The 20,348-nt window shown below is 53.0% G+C and overlaps 8 protein-coding genes across 8 annotated transcripts; 3 read left to right on the top strand and 5 right to left on the bottom strand.

Moving 5' to 3' along the window:
- Positions 1 to 262: 262 nt before the first annotated feature.
- On the bottom strand, positions 263 to 3,989 carry PG997_008376 (uncharacterized protein; the record flags this gene model as incomplete). The annotated part of the gene is made up of 3 exons (XM_066812691.1): positions 3,884 to 3,989; positions 600 to 3,810; positions 263 to 550 (listed from the first exon to the last, which is right to left on the bottom strand). The coding sequence occupies exons 1-3, from the start codon at positions 3,949 to 3,951 to the stop codon at positions 263 to 265; spliced, it is 3,567 nt and encodes a 1,188-aa protein (XP_066668033.1). The 5' UTR covers positions 3,952 to 3,989.
- Positions 3,990 to 4,488: 499 nt separating this feature from the next.
- On the bottom strand, positions 4,489 to 6,203 carry PG997_008375 (afg1-like atpase protein; the record flags this gene model as incomplete). Its single annotated transcript, XM_066812690.1, has 2 exons — positions 4,489 to 5,900; positions 5,957 to 6,203. 2 exons carry the CDS (start codon positions 6,201 to 6,203, stop codon positions 4,489 to 4,491), a joined length of 1,659 nt encoding a protein of 552 aa, XP_066668032.1.
- Positions 6,204 to 7,608: 1,405 nt separating this feature from the next.
- PG997_008374 (uncharacterized protein) lies at positions 7,609 to 8,769 on the top strand (the record flags this gene model as incomplete). The annotated part of the gene is made up of 2 exons (XM_066812689.1): positions 7,609 to 8,214; positions 8,275 to 8,769. The coding sequence occupies 2 exons, from the start codon at positions 7,609 to 7,611 to the stop codon at positions 8,767 to 8,769; spliced, it is 1,101 nt and encodes a 366-aa protein (XP_066668031.1).
- A 946-nt stretch (positions 8,770 to 9,715) lies between these two features.
- On the top strand, positions 9,716 to 11,419 carry PG997_008373 (uncharacterized protein; the record flags this gene model as incomplete). The annotated part of the gene is made up of 7 exons (XM_066812688.1): positions 9,716 to 9,804; positions 9,909 to 9,985; positions 10,022 to 10,150; positions 10,213 to 10,402; positions 10,527 to 11,121; positions 11,179 to 11,247; positions 11,303 to 11,419. The coding sequence occupies 7 exons, from the start codon at positions 9,716 to 9,718 to the stop codon at positions 11,417 to 11,419; spliced, it is 1,266 nt and encodes a 421-aa protein (XP_066668030.1).
- A 1,870-nt stretch (positions 11,420 to 13,289) lies between these two features.
- Positions 13,290 to 14,416, bottom strand: PG997_008372 (peroxisome targeting signal type 2 receptor; the record flags this gene model as incomplete). Its single annotated transcript, XM_066812687.1, has 2 exons — positions 13,290 to 13,958; positions 14,018 to 14,416. 2 exons carry the CDS (start codon positions 14,414 to 14,416, stop codon positions 13,290 to 13,292), a joined length of 1,068 nt encoding a protein of 355 aa, XP_066668029.1.
- Positions 14,417 to 15,050: 634 nt separating this feature from the next.
- On the top strand, positions 15,051 to 16,464 carry PG997_008371 (uncharacterized protein; the record flags this gene model as incomplete). Its single annotated transcript, XM_066812686.1, has 2 exons — positions 15,051 to 15,644; positions 15,736 to 16,464. 2 exons carry the CDS (start codon positions 15,051 to 15,053, stop codon positions 16,462 to 16,464), a joined length of 1,323 nt encoding a protein of 440 aa, XP_066668028.1.
- A 783-nt stretch (positions 16,465 to 17,247) lies between these two features.
- On the bottom strand, positions 17,248 to 17,749 carry PG997_008370 (glutathione-dependent formaldehyde-activating enzyme; the record flags this gene model as incomplete). Its single annotated transcript, XM_066812685.1, has 2 exons — positions 17,248 to 17,445; positions 17,516 to 17,749. 2 exons carry the CDS (start codon positions 17,747 to 17,749, stop codon positions 17,248 to 17,250), a joined length of 432 nt encoding a protein of 143 aa, XP_066668027.1.
- A 414-nt stretch (positions 17,750 to 18,163) lies between these two features.
- Positions 18,164 to 19,492, bottom strand: PG997_008369 (uncharacterized protein; the record flags this gene model as incomplete). Its single annotated transcript, XM_066812684.1, has 1 exon — positions 18,164 to 19,492. One exon carries the CDS (start codon positions 19,490 to 19,492, stop codon positions 18,164 to 18,166), a length of 1,329 nt encoding a protein of 442 aa, XP_066668026.1.
- Between the last annotated feature and the right edge of the window lie 856 nt (positions 19,493 to 20,348).

Here is a 20,348-nt window from a genome sequence, read left to right as displayed (position 1 = left end):
GTGGAAGGTGGTTCATTAATTTGCATTGGGAGCCCGTAGCAGAGATCCGCCGTGAAAGCCCCTTGGAGGTAACCTGACATGAATATATAGCCTTGCATGAACTCACACACAATTCTTCAAAAAGTCCTGCCGACTACCTGCCGACTACCTGCCAACCATCATATACTCGTTCAATCGTCACAGCCGTAACCTGACCAGGTGTACTATAGACCTGGTTTCCCAAGAAAATGCCTCAAGTCCAACGGGCAAAAAGCCAGACTGACTACTTGAAGTCGGCAGCCGTAAGCGCCTGTACCATACTGGTACCCTCGGAGAAGCGAGTGCGGAAGATGCGGTTGGCATTCTGGAACATGCCGTCCTTCAAACTGACGACGATGAACTGAGAGCCCTTGAAGCGCGTCTTGATCAGGCGACCAATGTTCTGGGTGTGCGACAAATCCAGCGCAGCGTCTACTTCGTCCAAAATGTACATGGGGGCGGGCTTGAACTGCAGCAGGGCCATGATGAGGGATAGCGCAACCAGAGATCTGCGCGCGCGCGTTAGCCATAGCTACGTCTGTGTGGCCTCGCCAGCCGAGAGAGAGTTGGGGATAACATACCTTTGGCCACCACTCAATTCCGTTAGACTCTGCTTCCACACCTTTCCAAGACAAACCTTGACCTCGAGACCTTCGTTGATCGTCTTGCCTTCGGGCGGGGTCAAGCTTGGCGAAACTGCCTCCCGGCAACAGCTCAGAGAAGATGTTTCCGAAATCTCCATTGACCTTCTCCCAAGTCTCCAAGAGAGCCTTCTTCTTGTAGTCGTCAAGACTGATGATGGTCTCCTCGATCTTCCGCTTATCGCGGATAACTGTCTTCATCATGTGCTTGAGGGCAACCTCCTTCTTCTCGACGCTGTCGATCATGTTCATGACCTTAGGGTTGATCTTCTTCTTCATGCCCTGGAACCGATCGGTCAAGGTCTTGAGCGTGGCCTTGCACTCGGCGATGTTCTGGCCCTTGAAGTCGTACGGGGTACCGGTGCGCCCGAAGTTGTCCTTCTCGTCGCCAATCCAGTCATGCTCCTTCTCCATATGCGCCACGGCTTGGACAGCGTTTTGCTGCTCCTTGTGGAACTTCTCGACGGTGTGGCCAAGTTTCTGCATTTCCAGGCCTTCCTCGGCGACACGGCTGTTCTTCGACCTCATGGCTTCCTCCAATGAACGGAGCTCGTCATCGAAGAGAGTGAGTTTCGCGCGTTCATCATCCAACGCAGCCTGGACCTCGTCATGTGTGTCTTGGAGCTTTGATTGCTTCTTGACAAGCTCCTCGATCTCCTGTTGCTGAGACTTGATAGCTACCTCAACCTCTTGGAGCTGCTCCCGGGCTGCCGCAAGATCACCCGATACTTGTTCTGCATCTAGCTGTGCATTTTGCACCTCCTTCTGCAAAGTCTTGAGGGCCGACGAATTCTTAGACAACGTAGCTCGCAGCTCGTCAAGCGAGGCCTGTAGCTCAACAAGTTTAGAGTCCTTGTTGTTCTCAAAATCCTTCATATCCTTCTCGATCCGCTTCACGTCGGCGCTGGCCTCGGCCTGTCGCTTTTTGGCGGTCTCACTATCTGCTTTCAGTTGAATAATGTTCTCTTTCATGTTCTGCACCTCTTGGATGATGGACGACGAAGAGTTGCCACTGATCTGTTCCTCCGCAAGCTTGATTTCGTGAGATTTCAGGTCGAGATCTTGCTTGATCTTACGCGCCTGGTCCAGTTTGGACTTCTCCTGTTGAATGTGACCCTGTAGCTGGGCCAATGATTTCTGGGCCTCGCTCAGCTGGCGGCTGAGGTCATTGAGCTTCTGTAGAGTGATGAGGACACCGCTGGAGTTAGGTGCACTTCCACCGGATAGCGTTCCCGATGGGTCGTACGAGTCGCCGTCCAGCGTAATGCTTCTCATGCGAACGTTGGGATCGAATGTGACCCGCTTCGCTGTCTCGGCATCCTCGCAGATCAGAGTATTGCCGAAGACGAATCCCATGGCGGCAGAAACCTCGTCGTCGTAACCAACGAGCTCGAGAGCCAGATCCACCTTGCCAGGGGCAATCTTTTGCGCTGTAGCAATGGTCTGTGCCGAAGCCTTGAAACTGTTGATCTTGTTCAAGGGGATGATGGTCACTCGCTTTCGAAGCTTGCCGCCCTGAAGAAGTTGCGTGCCAGTAACTTCATTGTCAACAACCACGTTGTACAGACGACCACCGGCACAAATTTCCAGGGCTGTCCCAGCCCGGGTGTGTTCTTTGTCGAGGGTGAACAGTTGTGCGACGAGACCCTTCACCTTGGACCGATCGAAATCTGGTGTGGGGTTGGTGTAATTGAAATCGATATTGGCCACTTTGCGCTTGAGGGCATCGGCTTCTTGTCGAAGGTTACGAATGGACTGCTGCAAAGCTGATTCCTGCTTGTACATCTCCTCTTCTTGCCCCGGCTGGAAACCAAGCTTGGCAAGATGGGCCTCGAGCTTCTGCGACTGTGCTTTCAAGCCTTCGATATCTTTCAGCAGGCCAGCATTCTGTTCTTTGGCTTTCTTGGCACGTGGCTCTTCCTCCTTGATGCGCTTTTCGAGATGGGTTATCTTTAACTTCGCTTGTTCTTGTTCTGTTGCGGCATTGGCGGCTCGGTTCCTGGCATCTTGCAGTTGACCTTGGTAGCCGCTTTCTTGGCCTTCTTTGGAAGCGACACCCGTCTGAAGGGTCTGGAGGAGCTCTTCCTTGGATTCGGCGTCATGGCTCTGCCTCACGCTCTCTTCCTTGGCCTTATCGTGTTTTGCCTTGATCTCCTCAAAGGCTTCTGTCTTCTCCTTGAGCGTCGCTTCAAGCTCAGCAACATTCTTCTGCACCGAAGTCTTCCGCTCCTCTTCCTCGGTCTTGCTAGAGTTCTTCAGTTCCAGGACGGTCGCAAGTCGCACTAGTTCGTTGGAGTGCTTTTTTACTTCCTCCTCGAGAGCTTGAGCCTTGCCTCCCTTCCTTAGCTCCTTGTCTCTTTGCGATTTCACCCTCTTCACATCCTCTTCAAGATGCGAGATCTCGCCCTTGAGGCGCGCCGCCGAGTCCTCGAGGTCCTTTTGCCGCTGTTTCTTGTTCCCAAGATCTGCCCCCGACTGTTCGAGCTTTTCCTGGTACTTGACGTAGTCGTGTGCCACTACCACTCGGGTCAATCGTTCGAGGTCGTTTTGCGTCTGTTGGAAATCCAGGAAGGCGCGCTTCTCCGTCCTTAACTTTTCGAGTTTCGGCTCGATCTCGTCGCGCAAGAGTTCGGTGATCTCTTGCAGCTTCATCTCCTTCTTCGACATGGTCTTCAGTGCCTTGTCCCTCCGGTCCTCGAACATGCGTGTGCCGGCCGCTTCCTCGATCATGGCGAGGATTTCCACCGCCTTCATGTTCAGCACCTTTGTGATACGACCCTGCATGATGAGGAAATTGGGGTTGTTGATGTTGAGCTGGACCGACTGGAACAGGTTTTGCACCGTTTGCTGTTGCGCTCGGTGGCCGTTGATGAGGTATTTGGAGGTGCCGCCCAGAACAATTTGCCTCGTCACACTGATTGTCGCATATTCTTCAAACCCGATGGGGGACTTGTTCTTGTCCCTGTTGTCGAAGACTATCGTAACACTTGCTTTCGTCACGCCCGCTTGGCCTCGCTTGTAAATCAGATCCTGTAAATTCTGCGCTCGCACCGTCGTCATGTTCGTGATACCGAGAACGAAACATATGGCGTCTAGAATGTTGGACTTCCCACTACCGTTCAGGCCGGTGATGGAGTTGAAGGACTCGTCCCTGTGCGATCGCCGCCAGTCAGTCCGCCAGCGGTTCCCTGTTGTGCTGTCGCAAAGAGGGGAAATGCGCTTACCATCCTGAAATCACCGTCCTCACCGCATACGACTTGAAGCCGTCTATAATCACCTCTGTCACCCTCATCGTGGTCTATGTGCTTCGCAGTGGCACTCTGGGCTGTGTTGCTGTTGGTTGTTGATCTCGGGTCATGTTCTTCTTCTCCATTCTATTTTCCCATTAATTAAAGCGGTCGCGACTTTTCCCCCTCCAAACAAATCGTGCTTTTGTTGATTCAACAGCCCAATCAGGACTAGTGCAGTTGTCCAGCTGCTGGCTCAACTGCACGTGTAGATTATTATTACCTGTATTATGTAATCAATGCATTCAATAATTGGCGCCTTACTTTCCGTTGGACTTGGTTGTAGAAGTGAGGATTTGTCTGTCTTTGAATTGATTCTACCTAGGGTATTTGGGTTCAGGCCACAGACAGTACTGGGGGTTTGACGTGGACTCAATCTTCAGAACGTGATACCTTGGCTGTAGCAGCCTCCAAGCACCCAAGCCCCCGGACGGCAGCCAAGTTCGAAGTAATGACAGATAATCGATAAGGCTGCTTGGTATCCTGAACGCCATGGCGATGCTTCATAAAAATGCAAATGTAAAGAGGGACTCAAGACTCCGTTACATGCTGTCCTCCATCTGGTGACTGCGAACCTTTGCCCAGTCGTCCTTCTCTTTCTTTCCACCGAGATGTTCTAAGCCCATGCCACGCTCAACCCATTCTTTGCTGCCCATCTCACTCAGCCTAGACAGGGCTCTTGCGAAAGCAAACCGCTCCTCGTCGCCAGAAAACAGGCTGGAGCTTTTCAGCTGATCGATGTTGCTATCCAAGTCCTCCAGCATGTGGTGCATGGCGTCCATGGAGTCGCTTCCCTCCTCTTCTGCTGGCTCTTTGCCATCTTTCTTCATCGATTCCTTCATCTCTTGGGCCGAGATGAATAATTCCGTCAGCGGCACGGCAGTCGTCAAGACAAGCTTTGCATGGGACTCATAGACTGCGTCGATGAACGTAATGAAGCGGCGGGCAAGATCCCGCTCCCGGAACGTCATGCCTGGCACGTCGGTCACGACAAACGCATCGTAGCTGCGCATGAGCTCGATGTAATCGGCAGCACCGGTTGCTTTCCTAATCAGCTCATCAAAGGTAAACCAAGCGCAGCGCCCGCTAACGCGTGGGACGTAGATTTCTCGGCCCCAGACTTTCTGTACTTCAGAGTGAGCCTCGGGCGAGTCCCGGTCACCGAGAAAACGGAACCACTTTTCGGCATGCGAAGCAGCATGGCTGTCCAGAGTGCAGTGGTAAACACCAGACGGCGGCCGCGGGATCTTCCGGTAGTCTGTTGGCGAATCTAGGTTGATGACATGCAAGCGAGCCTTGAGCAGATTGATGGCTGGGACAAACGATTCGCGTTGGATGCCGTTCTTGTACAGCTCATCAGGATGTCGGTTGGACGTCGTCACTAGCACTGTCCCATGTGACATGAGCGACTCGAGCAACCTACGCAGTATCATAGCATCGGCGACATCGGTACATTGGAACTCATCGAAACAGAGCACGTTTGCTTGCTCTGCGATGTCGGCTGCGACGAATGGCACGGCGTCGATGTCGTTGCCATGCTCCATCTTCATTTTGTGCAGCCGCTTGTGGACGTCCTGCATGAAGTTATGGAAATGTATCCTGGTCTTCGACTGAACAGACTTGGGAAGTGTATCGTAGAAGAGGTCCATCAGCATAGTCTTACCACTTCCAACATCGCCATATAGATAAAGCCCGCGCGGTAACTCCGCCGGGATCCCTTGCAACGGGCTTTTGCTGCTCTGCTTCCCACCAAACCACCCGAACAACGACTTCTGGGGCTTCAGCGACTCGAGGGTAGGGTGTACAACGGGGCGCGCCCGGTAGTTGACAAGGTCGTCATGTAAGTGCTGTAGACTTTGGATGATGCCGCGCTGGTGTTCATCTTCGCGCAGTCGACCTTCGGCGACACGTCGATCGTACTCTTGTATCGGGCCTTGGCTATCAGCCGCAGTAGCTGTTGGGGATATTAGCTTCCCTGTATTTTCCGACGAATTCCGCGCTTTGACATACGCTTCTCTGCTGCGACGTCCGCTACCGTCGCAAGTGGCCGCAGGCCAGGAGGCTGAACAAGAGCCGGATGTGGCGTATTCGCCCGCGAATTGGCAATTGACAGACTCAGAGCAGATAGCGGCCGATTACCAGCCTTCTGTAAACACTGGGAACATAGCGACCGCCTCGTAGCTGCTCGTGCGACAGATCTAGTTGACAGGAGCCGCACAGGAGGGATTGAAGGTATTCGGAGGGGCATTTTCTTCATGGTTTAGTCTCTACTACCGGAACAAACAAGGAGTGAATGCGATGTGCAAGAACATAACCAAACCAAAGGAAAAACAAAGTATGCGACGAGTTCCAAGGTTTATTCTGCACGAGGCTATCATGAACAATTCTGCGATCAGATGACTCGAGAGGCCTGTCAAAGCAAATCAGCGGTGCCAATCTACTGGGAGCAATAGCGTCAGAGAGCCAAGAATCAGAAACAAGAACAACATAGGCCAAGTCATCCGAACAAGTCCAGGGTCAATACCGACAAAAGGCCGTTCAAGGTTCTGTCGAGTCTAGTGTTAACCGAGGCCAGGAGCGATAAACCCAGCTAGCAGATAAAAGTGCCCGATAACCATTACTCGGACGGCTTATGCAGACGGTGCACCTGAGAGTCAAGTCGTCTTGTGGGGGAATTGGTTTGATCGATTTGATCGCGTGGGGGGGCCTGGGGCCTGGTCTAAACGACTGAAACCGGAACAGGCCTTGGGGAGAGCTCCGAAGCCATCAAGAATGGTCAACCATTTGCCATCCAGATCTACTTCTATGTCGTACCCTCTGCCGTCTTGCTTCTGTGCGTCCCCCTTCGTCTGATATTGTAGCATTGCAGATGTTAGCGTTCCGGCGATCAACAACGATTGGGACAGGATCCGGTAGGTAGGTACTCTCCATGCGCAGATTCTGGGGCGGCGGCGAAGACGTACATGTATGCAAGAGGACCTGCTGCACGGCATACAGTCAATAATCCGCGTCTTTCACTCTTCCCACCAAGCTCGGCTCTCGGGCGTTTTACCACCAGTTGCAAGCCCACTTCCCGTCACATCTCGCCAGATCCACACGCCGTGACGCTTGCTGTTGTACATAATTCGCCGCGCTGGGTACGCCGGCCAATGAACAGGTTCGAGCATAGCCTCGAAGCTTATCGGGCGTTGTCTGGCAAGGTTCTACGAGGCGTGCTGCCACTCAGGGCACGCAGAGCGGCATCACCGCCACGGCCGATGGTCCGCTGCTTCATGCAGGTGGGGCCTACGGCTTGCCAACAGTAGGGGCGCGCGCTTGCATATCACGCCTGAAACTGCATACGACCGCTGATTTAACATCCTGTCATTTGGCCTGTAGCCATATATTAAACTATAATATAGTGCGACTCTCGCATAATGCTTGACTGGCAGCGTACCCCTTGCCAGACTCTTGTCCTGGCAGCTCAGATCAGGGCCGATCTTGTAAGTCGTAGAAAGCTAAAAAACCAGCACTGCCCACGCCCAGCCGGCCCTCGGGGGCTTTCAAGCTCGCCTTGGAGATGAACGACTTTCTTTCATTCAGTCCGCCAGACCTTATGGATCGGTCGCGGCCAGCGGTCAGGATACTGCTCTTCTTCCAGCTGTGACGTCTTGTCGTTGAGCATGTCGTCGTTGTCTCCCATTACAGTCGTTAAAAGTGATCAGAGCCATTGGTCCACCACATCTTCGGATCTCGGGAACCCAGAGGAGACCAAGTTCTTAGCAGCCAAAGGCAAGCTCAAGCTTCCGGATAAGCTCGCCAAGGTCAAGGAAACCCCTCCCGCTCCCAGGCCCGGGTCGCTTGGGAGCAATGGCGACATCATCGTGGCCATCTTCCGGGCCTTCCAGTTCCTGCCCGTCGGTATAGCCTGCGCCGTGCACGTTGCGATACCGATTCTCATGATCAAGAAGCTACGCCCTTTCGATATATCTGTGGTGGCCGTCTCGGGTCTCTCGCTGGTCTGGATGGTGGCTGCCATCTTTGTGAGGCATGTCTGGTCATGGTGGATCGTGGGCGTAGATGCAAGCGTCATGGTGGCCTGGCTGGTCCTCTACCTAGTAGGGAGGTTTGCCAATTTCGACAACCAGCTTGGCACCACCATGAGTCTGGCATCGTGGGCCTCGGCAGCCAGTGCCCTGGTCGGTGCTATCGTATTGGGACTTCACGGCATTCCCTGCTACATGAGGAAACGGTATCCTCACTATTATGGCTTGCCATCAAAGAGAAATGTGAGTCCCAGGCCCCCGGATACGCGTTGTCAATGTACTTGCTAAATAGAACAACTACAGGCCAACAGGGACAGTGTGGTCTCCAACCCGGACGATAGCTTTCAACCCTCTGGCGGTCGCCTTCCGACAGAAAGCATGATATTTTCGGCCCCGAAGCTCCACCGGCAACTAACAGGAGATCAGCGTCTTCCATCAAGGACAGGATCTCAGATAGCCGGCCTGAAAAGTCCTACTACAGCCAGGATACCGGAAGAGGGGGTCGTGCCAGAAGCACCCGTCATGAGGGAAGCCAGAGGCCCCTTTCGAATACCTGAACCGCCCATCGACCAGAGACGTCCGGTAAAGGGCCGGATGACGGGAGTATCGGTGTTGTCCGAGATCATTGGCACCTATGCCAACCTGGGCAACACTGACTCGGCACCACCCGTACCACAGAAGAACCCGGGCCGCAGATTTAGAGATTTTGCCGGCAGAGCCAGCCATTTACGAAAGCCGTCCAAGCCCGACGCTGCTATGACGAGACGAGAGACACGGAGACCACATGGGTTCATATAGGCACTGTGAACTGGCTTCATGTTATTTTTTTCTCTTCATTACATTCATACTATACCCTCAAGCAACAATACCACAGCAGACTTTCTGCCAGCCTATACGTCCAGCTTCTCATCCAATCATTAGCGAATGCATGTACTCAGTGATCCTGCCCTGATGTCGGGACTTGTTGTTTCGGGGTCTGCCTATTCTTTCAGCCGTTCAAAGTCTAGACCGAGAAGCCGAGGACAAGCTGAATCAACACAATACGTCTGTTACAGCTGTTGTATGAAAGGGATTGGCGTTGTGTAACGGATGATGCTAGCCAGCGGAAAACTTGAGGAGCTCTAAACCAACATCATCCTTGAAATACAGCACTGAGCTGGCCAGTGGGGTATGTAGTCCCCATAGATTGATTTGCATTTACGATTGGTCGTCCACGTCGTCTTACCAATCATTGCGATGAGTTTTTAACTACATACGTATCTAGATAACCATGTAAAAACACATAACTTTCATTGTATTCTGCTTTAGATGGTGATGGTTGTAGATACTTACTAGGTAGTGACGTTCCCGCCGCTAGCCAGTCCTGTGGCTACCTACATACGTAGGTTAAGTACCTACCAGTTATTCCCGGGTGAGTGATGGATTAATGCGAGGGAGGCAGGGAGGGGTGGTTCTTTTGCTCGCTCTACCCCACTTTCCTCAGTCGAAACACCCCATATTATTTGCTACCTAATCCAATTCTCATATCGACTCCTCAAATACACGCCCTCGGCGACTGGACTGGGCTATCCAACCCTCTACCACCTTCGCTAATTACCAAAATCTCATCGCCGGCGCACGCCATGCCCAATTGTCCCCACTTGTCCTCTGCCAGGATTCCCGCCGCCCACGACCTGTTAGACACACCCAACTCCCCGGGGCTTCTGTCCGTCTGTCCCGGCAAACTGCGGGACTACCGGCCGAAATGGCTGAGGTCGACTCTGCTCCCCAATCGGCGCCGCAGCCGAGGAGAAAATTCGCCGTCCCACCTGTCAAAGTCGCCTGCTTGGCTTGGTAAGCCTGAACCAACCTTGTGCACTTTGGTCGTGTATGCGCATATGTATGTGTGTCAATCGCGATGCTGATTGTCTTGCGCGTAGTCGAGCATCTCGGACAAGGTGTAACGGCGAGCGCCCCTCGTGCGCCAGTGTAAGCCACAAACGTGTCCCCAGAAAGCCCGCGGGCCGCAAGTATCGTGACTGAGACTCAAGTACGCAGTGTGTTGCCAAAGAACGTCAATGCATCTACAAGCCCAGCAGACGAGGCGGGCCGCGTTTTCGCAAGAAGACGCAGCCGCCCGAGAACAGTCAGGAGCCAGACACCCTGAATCCCAGAGACCTTAAAAGGGATGGCATCAGCCGTATGGAACCTGACTAACTTTGGTGCTTTCCCGAGTCTATGAGAAACTAATCAGAGTAACAGTCTCGATAGAAAATTACATCGACCCCGGGGCTGGGTTGAAGAACCTCGGAGATGCACTGAACGATAGTGATGCCCTGTTCGATAGCTTGTTCATGAACAGTCACTCTGATGGTTCTCACGCCAATGCTTCACCCAACGAGAGAGAGACAAATGACCCCATGGTCAGGGTGTATGACTCTGATGCAGAAGTGTGAGTAGACGCATCGCGCCCCCTTTTCGTGATTCTTGATCGCCAGCCCAAATTCCCGAGAGAAAGAGGGCATAATGCTGCTGGCCCCTTTCTGCCTGGCAACTACGACTAATTAGACCGACAGTCTCAATGCCTACTATATATGGATACATCCATTCTTCCCGATCCTCCCAGCGCCACATGGTTCGCCGAGGCCTGATGAGCCAACACCATTTTTCCAGAATAGACCAAATGATATAGATGAATCTTCGTCACCACTTGGTCTGGCTATTTCGGCCCTGCTAGCCCTCATCCCTTGCCCCCAGGACCGCAACTCTCTCGCAGAGGACTCGGTTGTCTTTCGCCGAAAGTACGCCCAATTTGTTGCACAGGCAGCCATTGAGAGCATAGAACTGGATTCTGAAAGACCAGAATCCTCTGTCGAACCCCGCAAAGCCCTCGAGGACCCTGATGATGTGCCTCGTCGACCCGCCTTTTGCCCGGATGTTCCTATAGATCTTGAGAGCATAATTGCTCTCGACATACTAAGCGTCTACGAGTATGCCCAAAGAGGAAACCTAAAGAAAACGAAGAACCGTGCCAGTACAGCCATGATGTTTGCTATGGACCTTTCCCTTCACCTCAAGGGCGACGTTGAGGACGCATACGCTGAATGTAGGCGGCGCGTGTGGTGGATGACTTATATTTGCTACTGCCAAAGCTGCATCGTTAGCAACACGGTAAGGAAGTCCGACTTTGCTAGCTTAGATGGATTGACTAAATTTCCTTCATAACAGCACCCAAGCTTTGCGATATTCACGCCGAGCTTTACAGCTCACCCTCCGACAATCAAGTCCGATCCACAGGTTCGTGTCTTCCCGCCCAAACAAGGTCCCCCTTTACTAACAAGACATTGCGCAGGCATGGTACTGGTTCATGAAATCGCAACAGGCGATATTGGCCGCGACAGAGTTTGTTATTGATCTGAACAAGGCAATGGCCACCGAGGCAGACATGACCCTTCATATCAACGCATGATGGAATTGGAAACCTTCCTAGAGCCCCTAATCACCGAAAGTGAGCAATGGGTTCTGAGCTGCCCCATGACACAACCGGTAGATAACGACGAGGCCGTGGTGGCTCACTCACTGCGATGTATGGCCCGTATCAAGTTGAACAGGTTGGTCACGTCACACCACAAGGATGCGATGCTCGTCACCTGGACTAAGTTTGTATACAGTGCGCGCATCAAGGTGCATCGGTATTGCGCTTTCTTCGATGCTCCAGTAAGTGCTGTGCTCCTTTTGATTGCTTGCCAAATAGGCGGCTTTGCGTGATACTGGCCGCTAGGCTGCTGCTACTCGTCTACACATGTCGCTACATTTGCTAATACGACGATCAACAGATTTTCTCCGGCAAACACTGCGATCTTAAGGCTATCCAAGACAAGGACAAAAACACGCCCGAACTAATGCTTTGGCCTTCGTGCTGCGATAAGATGTCGCCCAGCTCTCCTGCATCGTCCCACTACACAGCAGCCAGTTCGTCCCCGGCAAGGTCAAACAGCTCCAACAACCACTGCCAGCTTGGGCGCGCATACCAGTCATCTTTAGCATTAATCTTCCCATTTAGCAGTCACCAGTCAGCCAAGGTCTGTCTGAAGTCCTCCCTGAATATCGCGCAAGCGTTTGATTCCTTGCCTTACCCCAACCCATCCTCCCAGTTGTGCGACCCTCCCTGCTACTTGGGGCAAAGATCGAACGTCATTGCGCCCCGGACGATGCCATCGTTTGCATGTTGCGCTATGCAATGCGCTTACGTGCTCCTCTCGGTTCACGATAAAACACAAGCGACTTATCCCCAGGGCACCACTGTCAATGACGTACTTGTCAATGATCTTCTAGGGCGACTCCAACAGGGCATGCTGTCTATATTAGCGACGCTCGAGAACTACGGGACTGCTTTCGAAGCTTTGGGTGGAATGAGAGGTAAGCACATCACTCGGCCCTTGACTTGACATGATGTGTAATGCTTGAGATTGACCAAAACTGATGGCAATAGACCAAATACGAGACAAGGTGTATTCGTCGGTAAACTTCGATGCATAAGGAAGGAGATGCAGTGATCTATAAAAGCCTGGCATCATCGTAAATGTCTGAGGGCCATGGAGGATTTATGTACCACATGCCTGTTTACATATCGAGATGTGGATATCACCTACACAAATTTAGGATTTCAACCCCTTATTCTTGTATCAACGCTAGTCCCTGCTATTATCCTGAATGTACTACCCGGTGCTTAGCTAGATATGGTTGCCCAGCTGTCATTTTGTATCATGCTGTGTTGCAGATGTACCTTTCCTACTGATCAGGGTTTAGGGCTCAAGATGGATTGCAAGACAGAAGCATTGTATTGTAACAAGTCTCAGGCGCCATTCGGTCGCTCGCAACCACGACATGTTAATCGTGAGCATTTACGCTCGTTCATCATCTAATACGTAGGAAATTGTAGCAACAAACCGGCAAATCGCCCGGTATAATTTGCACCAGGCGTGCTATACCAACTCCGTCGGCGAAGTCACGGGGGCGTGTCTCTCTCCCTTAGCTCTCATGTGTAATTTTCGGGCAGAGGTATTCGCCCCCTTTGTCCGAATCAGCACAAACTACGGGGTTGCCAAGCATCAAGGGATATTATAAATACTCAGTTGTACATATAACAAGTGTACGCCTCCATAATGCAACCGCGCCATTCATAGTATACGTCACCTTTTATACCAGAAAATTGATGGGTCTCTTGTCGTTTTATGGCCACCCCTTGAACGCCATACATGCAAGACCCAGGCTAACTTAGATTGAAATACTGTCCTTCTCATCGTTTTCGTTGGTCCACCGTGTGTGTGTGTGGCTGACTACCCGCGGCCCTGAAGGAGCGCATTCGCATCCCATAATAACACCCGCTCGTCCCAGCCCACAGTGGCGACCCAGCCCCCGACGCCAAACAGGCACCAGTCCACACCAGTGACGAACTCAGTATGCCGATTCATCACGCCGAGCTGGACCCCGGGTTTCACGGGCGAAGGTGGGCCTTGCTGCTGTTGTGGTGCCATGGTTGAGCCATCCGTCCACAGGCGCACCGTCATGTCGTAGCTGGCGCTGATGAGAATGTCGCGGGCGTGCGGGCTCCAGGCCAGCCGCCGCACGGCGTAGCTGTGGCCCGTCATGAGCGACGCGGGCCCCGCCGAGGGGTTCCGGATGTCGAAGGTGCGGATCACGCGGTCGACGCCGCCCGTCGCGATGACGGTGTCGTTGTACTTGTTCCAGTCGTGCGTCAGGATCTCGGCCGGCATCGCGGGCGGCGCCACGCCGGGCGGTAGGGGGACGGCCGGCATCGCGTGCACGGGGATCTTGGTCATCAGGTGGTACTGCGCGCTCACGGGCGTTCGCAGGTCGAAGATGCGCAGGTGCGAGTCGGTCGAGACGGCCGAGATGATGTGCGGGTTCGACGGGCAGTACGAGGTGCTGTAGGTGCAGTTCCCGACTGGTAATGTCTTGATCGACTCTTGCCTTGCTGGCGACCACTGGGGAATCGTACAAGTAATTAGCCAAAGTCATGAATGTAACGGCGGCAGAAACGCACAATCTTGATGGTCCCGTCCCAGGAGCTGGACGCGAAGGTGTCTTTGGTGACGGGGCTCCAGGCCACGGAAAAGGTCTCGCGTTTGTGCTCGTGAAAGTTCATGACGGGGAACTGCGGTACGTTGACGTCGTAGAGCTTAATGGAGCCGTCGCCGCACGCCGCGAGCAGCTGGTTCTCGTTGATCTCCGACCAGGCCAGGTCGTACTGCGCATCGTTCGTGTCGAAGGTCTTTTCAATCTGGATCCCCTGGGGGCCCAAGCCCAAGCAGAACAACCGCCCATTTCCCACGATACCGTAGTTGGCGGCCGATGCGACGGCGATGCGCGAGTCGAAGTAGGGCGAGTATTTGACGGCGTACGGGTTGAAGCCAGGCGTCCGGAACTCCAGCATAGACGCCATGGCGGTTCCTGTGGGGGGTTTCACTCGTCCGGAACAAGGAAACTCATTCGTTTCGTTTCGTATATAAATATATTAGTGGCTACATATAGGGACGGTGGTCTGGAAAGTGAGAAGGCTGACTGAGTGAGCCGTTGTGATCACTTGGAGAGCTCCAAAGCTCGTGACGATGATCATTCATCCCCCCACCAAAGCCCATCATGCCGAGGCCCCGCCTTCGCTGCCGATTGGAAGCTAGGTTAGTGCGGCTAGGGGGGTTTAGTGGGTGAACGTCAGCCCGTCCCGCTGGATTAAACGCGAAACCAGAGGGTTTCTAGGCGTCAAGATGCCTAATGGGCTCCCGCTTACAGGTAAAAGTCAAGCGAACACAAGACTGACGCATTAATGTTATTATTGTATTGGTTGCCTGCCTACATGCATCCAGACCTCAACGTCTACTACCTAACGTTAGTCATCACCAGAGGCGAAATAAGTACCTACTTTCTTGAATTTGCAAACTGCTTCAAACTCATAGGGCTTCAGTCAGCTACGGATCTCGCAGGGCCCATCTTCGCTATTTGTTTTCTCTTCGCGATGAAGAGTCCGCGCTTGATATCGCACACGACTATATGCATGTGGCCTGCAAATTATCATCATCATGGAAGCTTTTCTGAAAGGAAAGAAGCGGAAACTGGATACAGCCTCCTCTTCGGCACACGATGACGAATATGACGAGCCCACCGACGTTAAGCTTGCTATGCTCGCGTCCCTCCACCCTGACTTCGGCCAAGAAGCTCTGCTAGAAGCGTTACTTGCCCATGACGGATCTGTGAAAGCTGCGGCAGCTTCTTTGACCGACGCAGTCCCGGCGCAGGCGAAGAGGCCACAATTCAATGGCGTAGTGGGTTCCCAGACGTCTCTGAAGTTGTTCGCATCTCGTACCCTTGAGGAGTCTACGTCCCCCAAAAAGGCCAAGATGTTGTCCAAGAAAGGGGCCACGCTGCATTTGTATGATCCGGACGATATTGCCGAGCATACGCCATGCACTATCGTCCATAACTTCCTTCCTCCTGAAATTGCCAATGACCTGCTCAGAGAGATGCTACATGAGTCCAAGTCATTTGAGAAGATCACCTTCAAGCTGTTCGACAACGTGGTCTCAAGCCCACATACCTCAACATTCTATGTGGAAACAGACTTGGAACTGCATAACCAGAAGTACGAGTACTTCTATAACGGAGCGAAGCTGACGGTGAGTACTTATTAACATGGCAGTCGGAATTCCCATGGATGTTATTACTCCCTCGTATCTGATATTGAGTAGGATATACTGACATAGGCAGGATGTGCGTAAAATCACACCCCAGTTGCTCCGGGTCAAGCCACTGGTCCAAGAAGGGGTAAACAAGGAAATTGAGAAGCGCATAAAGACCAAATACCCAGGTGGCCAAAAGTTGCAGTTTCAGTCTCCCGATCCGTGGAAGCCCAATGCTGCTTTTGCCAACTGCTACACCGGACCTCAGGAGAACGTAGGTTACCACAGCGACCAGTTGACCTATCTGGGGCCCAGGGCTGTCATCGGCTCCCTGTCGCTTGGAGTTGCCCGGGAGTTCCGGGTCAGACGAGTGCTACCTCGAGCCCCGGACGACAACAGCAAAGACAATGCTGACGCCGAGGGCCAGATTGCGATCCACCTGCCTCACAACTCTCTCCTGGTAATGCATGCGGAGATGCAGGAGGAATGGAAGCACTCGATAGCACCTGCTCAAGCAATCGACCCTCACCCTATCGCGGGCAGCAGACGGATTAACATCACGTACAGAGACTACAAGCCAAGTCTCCACCCAAAATTCACTCCGCGGTGCAAGTGTGGCATTCCTGCTGTTCTCAAGGTGGTCCAGAAAAGGAAAGAGAATTGGGGCAAGTATTTTTGGATGTGTCACCGAGGCTATGTCCCCGAAAAGGAGAACTGTTCATTCTTCCAATGGGCAGACTTCGATGACGACGGGAATCCGAATTGGGATGAAGCTCGGTATAAGAAGGGCTATCCTGTCAAAGCTTCGGGCGCTTAACCACCATAAAGCTTGCGAACTTTGGACATCCCGCTCATCATTAATCAGGGATTGACATAAGTCGGCTTGTGGACATTCCACCCATTCAGATATCGGACCCTCATCTGAGAGAAGTCAACGTCATTCATAACCTTGGCGTTCAAGAACCATCCATCCTTATAGATGGTGTAAAAGATCTGATTCCGATAAGACAGAAGGGAGTCTCGCTGCTGCTGAGCTCTTGGAACTTGTTCTCGATGGGTACGCCGCAAATCTCGCAGAAGCCTTTGGCTAGCATGCCGTTGCCCATAATGCAGTATGCCAGGTAGTCTTACCCATTCATAACTACCTGGTTCGCCTTGGGATACAGCCAGGCCACTCCAAGCTATCACGCGTTCGCTTCTGGCTAAATACCCCAAATAGGGGTGGCGATCAGCAACTTTCATGTGTGGACGACTTACTCTGCTACATATACTGCAGTTGCATTCAGCCATACCAGAGAAATAGCTGCTGTCCAATGGCTTGCTCTTCAACGCGAGCGTGACAGCTCCGCAATGACAGCTGCCGTGATAGACTTTGCCGCCCTCTGATGTTGGCTTCAGGCTCCGGACCAACAAAAAGGGGCGGCTCGTAGGGAGGAGGAAAGGAGGCACCATCAAAACTGAAAGTCACGTCAGCTCAGCCCAACCGCGGCGTTATAGCAGATAACTGGGGAGAAATGGTTTATCAATGCTACAGAAAAGAGATCGCAGTGTTGAAAATGTTTCTACGACTAAGTGCGGGACTTACGGGCGACGTTCAAGGCTATGAATATTCAAATCTTAAATCGCTCTTGCCTGGACCGTTATTAATGACGGAGCTGTCCTTTCCCTCTCTCCGCCAGTGATTTTGGGGGCGGGAAGGGGGACCGCTCACTTTGAGGACGAATTCAGGCTCCTCGCCAGGCTGGGGTTCATGCGTGAAGCCCCTGGCAAGGAGTGAGGTACCACAGGTGGGACAGAACTATACCAACCACCTGAGTATCAGTTCAAACGAAGTAGTTATCTAAACGCAAACAGCGACATCATCTCACCTTATGGGTCACCAACATCCTCCCAAAGGTGTAGTCAGTAAGGTCATCTTCGTCGCCTTTGACCCAATGAAAGGACTCCTTCGCAGGAAACACCCGAAGAGCGCCTTTCTTGGTACATATGCTACAGTTGCAATCATTCGCGGCGTGTATCTCGGGGATATCGGCCTCGTAAACGAACTCCTTACAGTGGTAGTTGCCACGATAGGTTTTGAGCAGCCCTTGCGGTTCTACCATGGCTCTCTTCTGCGGTTGGCTGGCTGTTGGAGTCCTCGAAGACCCGACCGGTAATCTCTTACTGCAATCACCGTGCTTCGACGGAAGCCCGTCCAGCCTTACATAGGGCGTGGCATCTTACAGATCATTCGCCAGGAACGCATGCACCTCTGCCGCAACGTCTCCGCGGTTGCATCGTCACAATACCTCGCACTTCGCAGCTTATCTCCGGCGGCAGTAACGGGGAATCTTCAGATGCCCGTCTTGGCGGTTTTCTCCACTGGCGACACTTACATGTGTCTCCCCCTCACCTCAACACAACCAGGGGCTAGGCGTTCCTTTCAGACAGCAGCTAGTGCCTTCATGTTTGCACAAGATTCCATCTTCATTTATTTAGCAATAGTATGGTATTATCGATTTCTACGCTACTCTTATTCACAGATCAGGGTCATTCGAATCGATAGTAAGGGCCCTGTAACGGGCTTCGTCTCGGGTAAGATCCGCCGTCGGGGACGCGCCTGGAGCCCGGACGTACGTCCATTTACCCTCCCACCGCTGGTCGGCATCCAAGTGTATAGACCAATTTCCGATCTTATCCGCCCGCTTCATAATTATGTCGCTCGGGTTTGCCGCTGCTTCCGACCTGTCGAACTTCATCTCATCCTTACCGCGACAATCCATGTCCCGAGGCTGGTAGTTGTACGCGGCTGGCGACTTGGCGAACCCGGGGAACTCGATGGCAAGTCGCCCATAATACTCAGACTTCTCGATGGCGCGGTGTGCGCACGCGCTCAACATCAACTTGCGTGCCAGTTCGCTTAAGTAGGCCTCCTCGAACGGTTTCCAGAAGGACGCGAGGTAGCGCCCGCGTTTGGCCGCCGTGTCGAAACACCGCAGGCGCCGGAAAAACTCGCGTGCGTACAGGTAGCAAATGTGGCCCGAGGACCAACGTTCATCCTTTGGGAGTTCTCCTACTTCAAAGGCGTCATCCAACCACGACTTGTCGTCGACCCGGATGTGCGCGTGCTGCAGTAGTGCCGGCAGTCGGCCCTTGATCCCCTCGGTGCGTATATGCTTGGACGTTCCCACGGGGTCGATGATGGCAATGTCGGACGCGTAGCGGTCGTATTCGTTTGTGCTCAGTTCGGTGGCCTCGACACGCATCACGATCAAGACCCAGCGCGCCCTGGATCGGCCGTAGCGGAACTGGTAGGGCCAGAAGACGTACTCGGCCTGCCGCATCTGCATCATGAGGTCAAAGTAGCCGAACTGGGAAACATCGCCGTCCACTGCGATGCTAGGCTTCCACTTCTGCTCCTCCTCCTTAAATTTCTTTTCGGTGTCCTCGAACACGTTCCAGCCGTCAAAGTTGACGACGGTCGCGATGTCCGGGTATTCCAGGCAGGCCTGTTCCCATAGCAGGGCCGACACCATGCTACGTGGAGTGATTTGGTCACCCCATCTCTCCTGCAGTCGATTCATGGCGTTGAGAGACACGGCGAAATTGCTCGGCCTCGGGCAGCCCGCATTGGCCAGGCGAGGGTGGTGGTCATTCCTCTGACTTTGGCTGTGGTCGATGGCGATACGCGCTATCTTCAGCCGAGGCACCAGCTCGTTCAAGGGTACATCTCGGCCTGGTTGGTATTGGCCTGGTTGGTCTTTGCCGTCTTCGGCACGAGACCTAGCAGAAGACTTGCCCTCTGTAGGCAGGCCCGCCTCGTACTTTCTCTTCACCCCCTTCTTCTTTTTCGCGGGTTGACTCATGTTGACTGAACTGCGATGCTGGTGTTGGCGGTACTTTACTGTACTCTATACCTTAAAAGCAAAGGAAGGCGTTGTGCAAGATGCAGTATACCCGAGAAACTTGAGGAGGAACCGTAGATGACGGCGGTAGGTAGACGTTCCCATGCTGACAAAGGACATCTGGTTCGTTCATATCATAGGCGGCATTGTTTGCCGGTTGCGGAAGAGGTCAATGAAGAGGGCCCGAGCCAGTCTATCTCATCTCATTGAGACCATAAAGATAATCTCTTCCAAAGGCCCATTGAGAAATCCACAGATGTTGTCACATTTTCGGTGCACTGGCTGAGAAGACCGATACCTATGTTACCTACCTTGCGTAAATCTACCTATAGCTTATACCAGTATTTAGAAGTCGTACTCGGCTATCTAAAGGCCCTGATATCTCTATAGAGGCACATGGATGTATGTCTGGCAGGTATCAATCATTAGTGCGCTCCACGGCAAGATGCCCACTCGCTGGAGCTTTGGTAGTCGCGTCTAACCTCTTGTAATAAGCCACGACGATGCTCGGTCAGCGTGATGCCCACCTTCTCTTCCCAACGTTTTCGAAACCCTTCTTTTCTCTGCCTTTTCTTCCAATTGCGCAGCTGATATCAAATACCGAAGCTGCCACTCGTCGAGTACGTTACGCAGGAGAGCGCACAGCATTGTCGGCTGCTCGGTTGATTGGATGCTTCTTTGGCGAGCTTAGGCTGTGCTGCGTTACCGTTGAGTCTGGTTCGTCTCGCCCACTGGCTCCCGGTGGTTTCCTACTGGCTCCCACTGGCTCCCACTGGCTCCCACTAGCTCCCACTGGCTCCCACTGGCTCCCACTGGC

This window comes from Apiospora hydei, assembly GCF_038363865.1.
Source record: "Apiospora hydei strain CBS 114990 chromosome Unknown utg000006l_segment0_segment0, whole genome shotgun sequence".
In the NCBI taxonomy this organism is placed as follows: Eukaryota; Fungi; Ascomycota; class Sordariomycetes; order Amphisphaeriales; family Apiosporaceae; genus Apiospora; species Apiospora hydei.
Note: the sequence above shows the minus strand (reverse complement) of the source record. Positions and strands in the feature narration are given on the sequence as shown.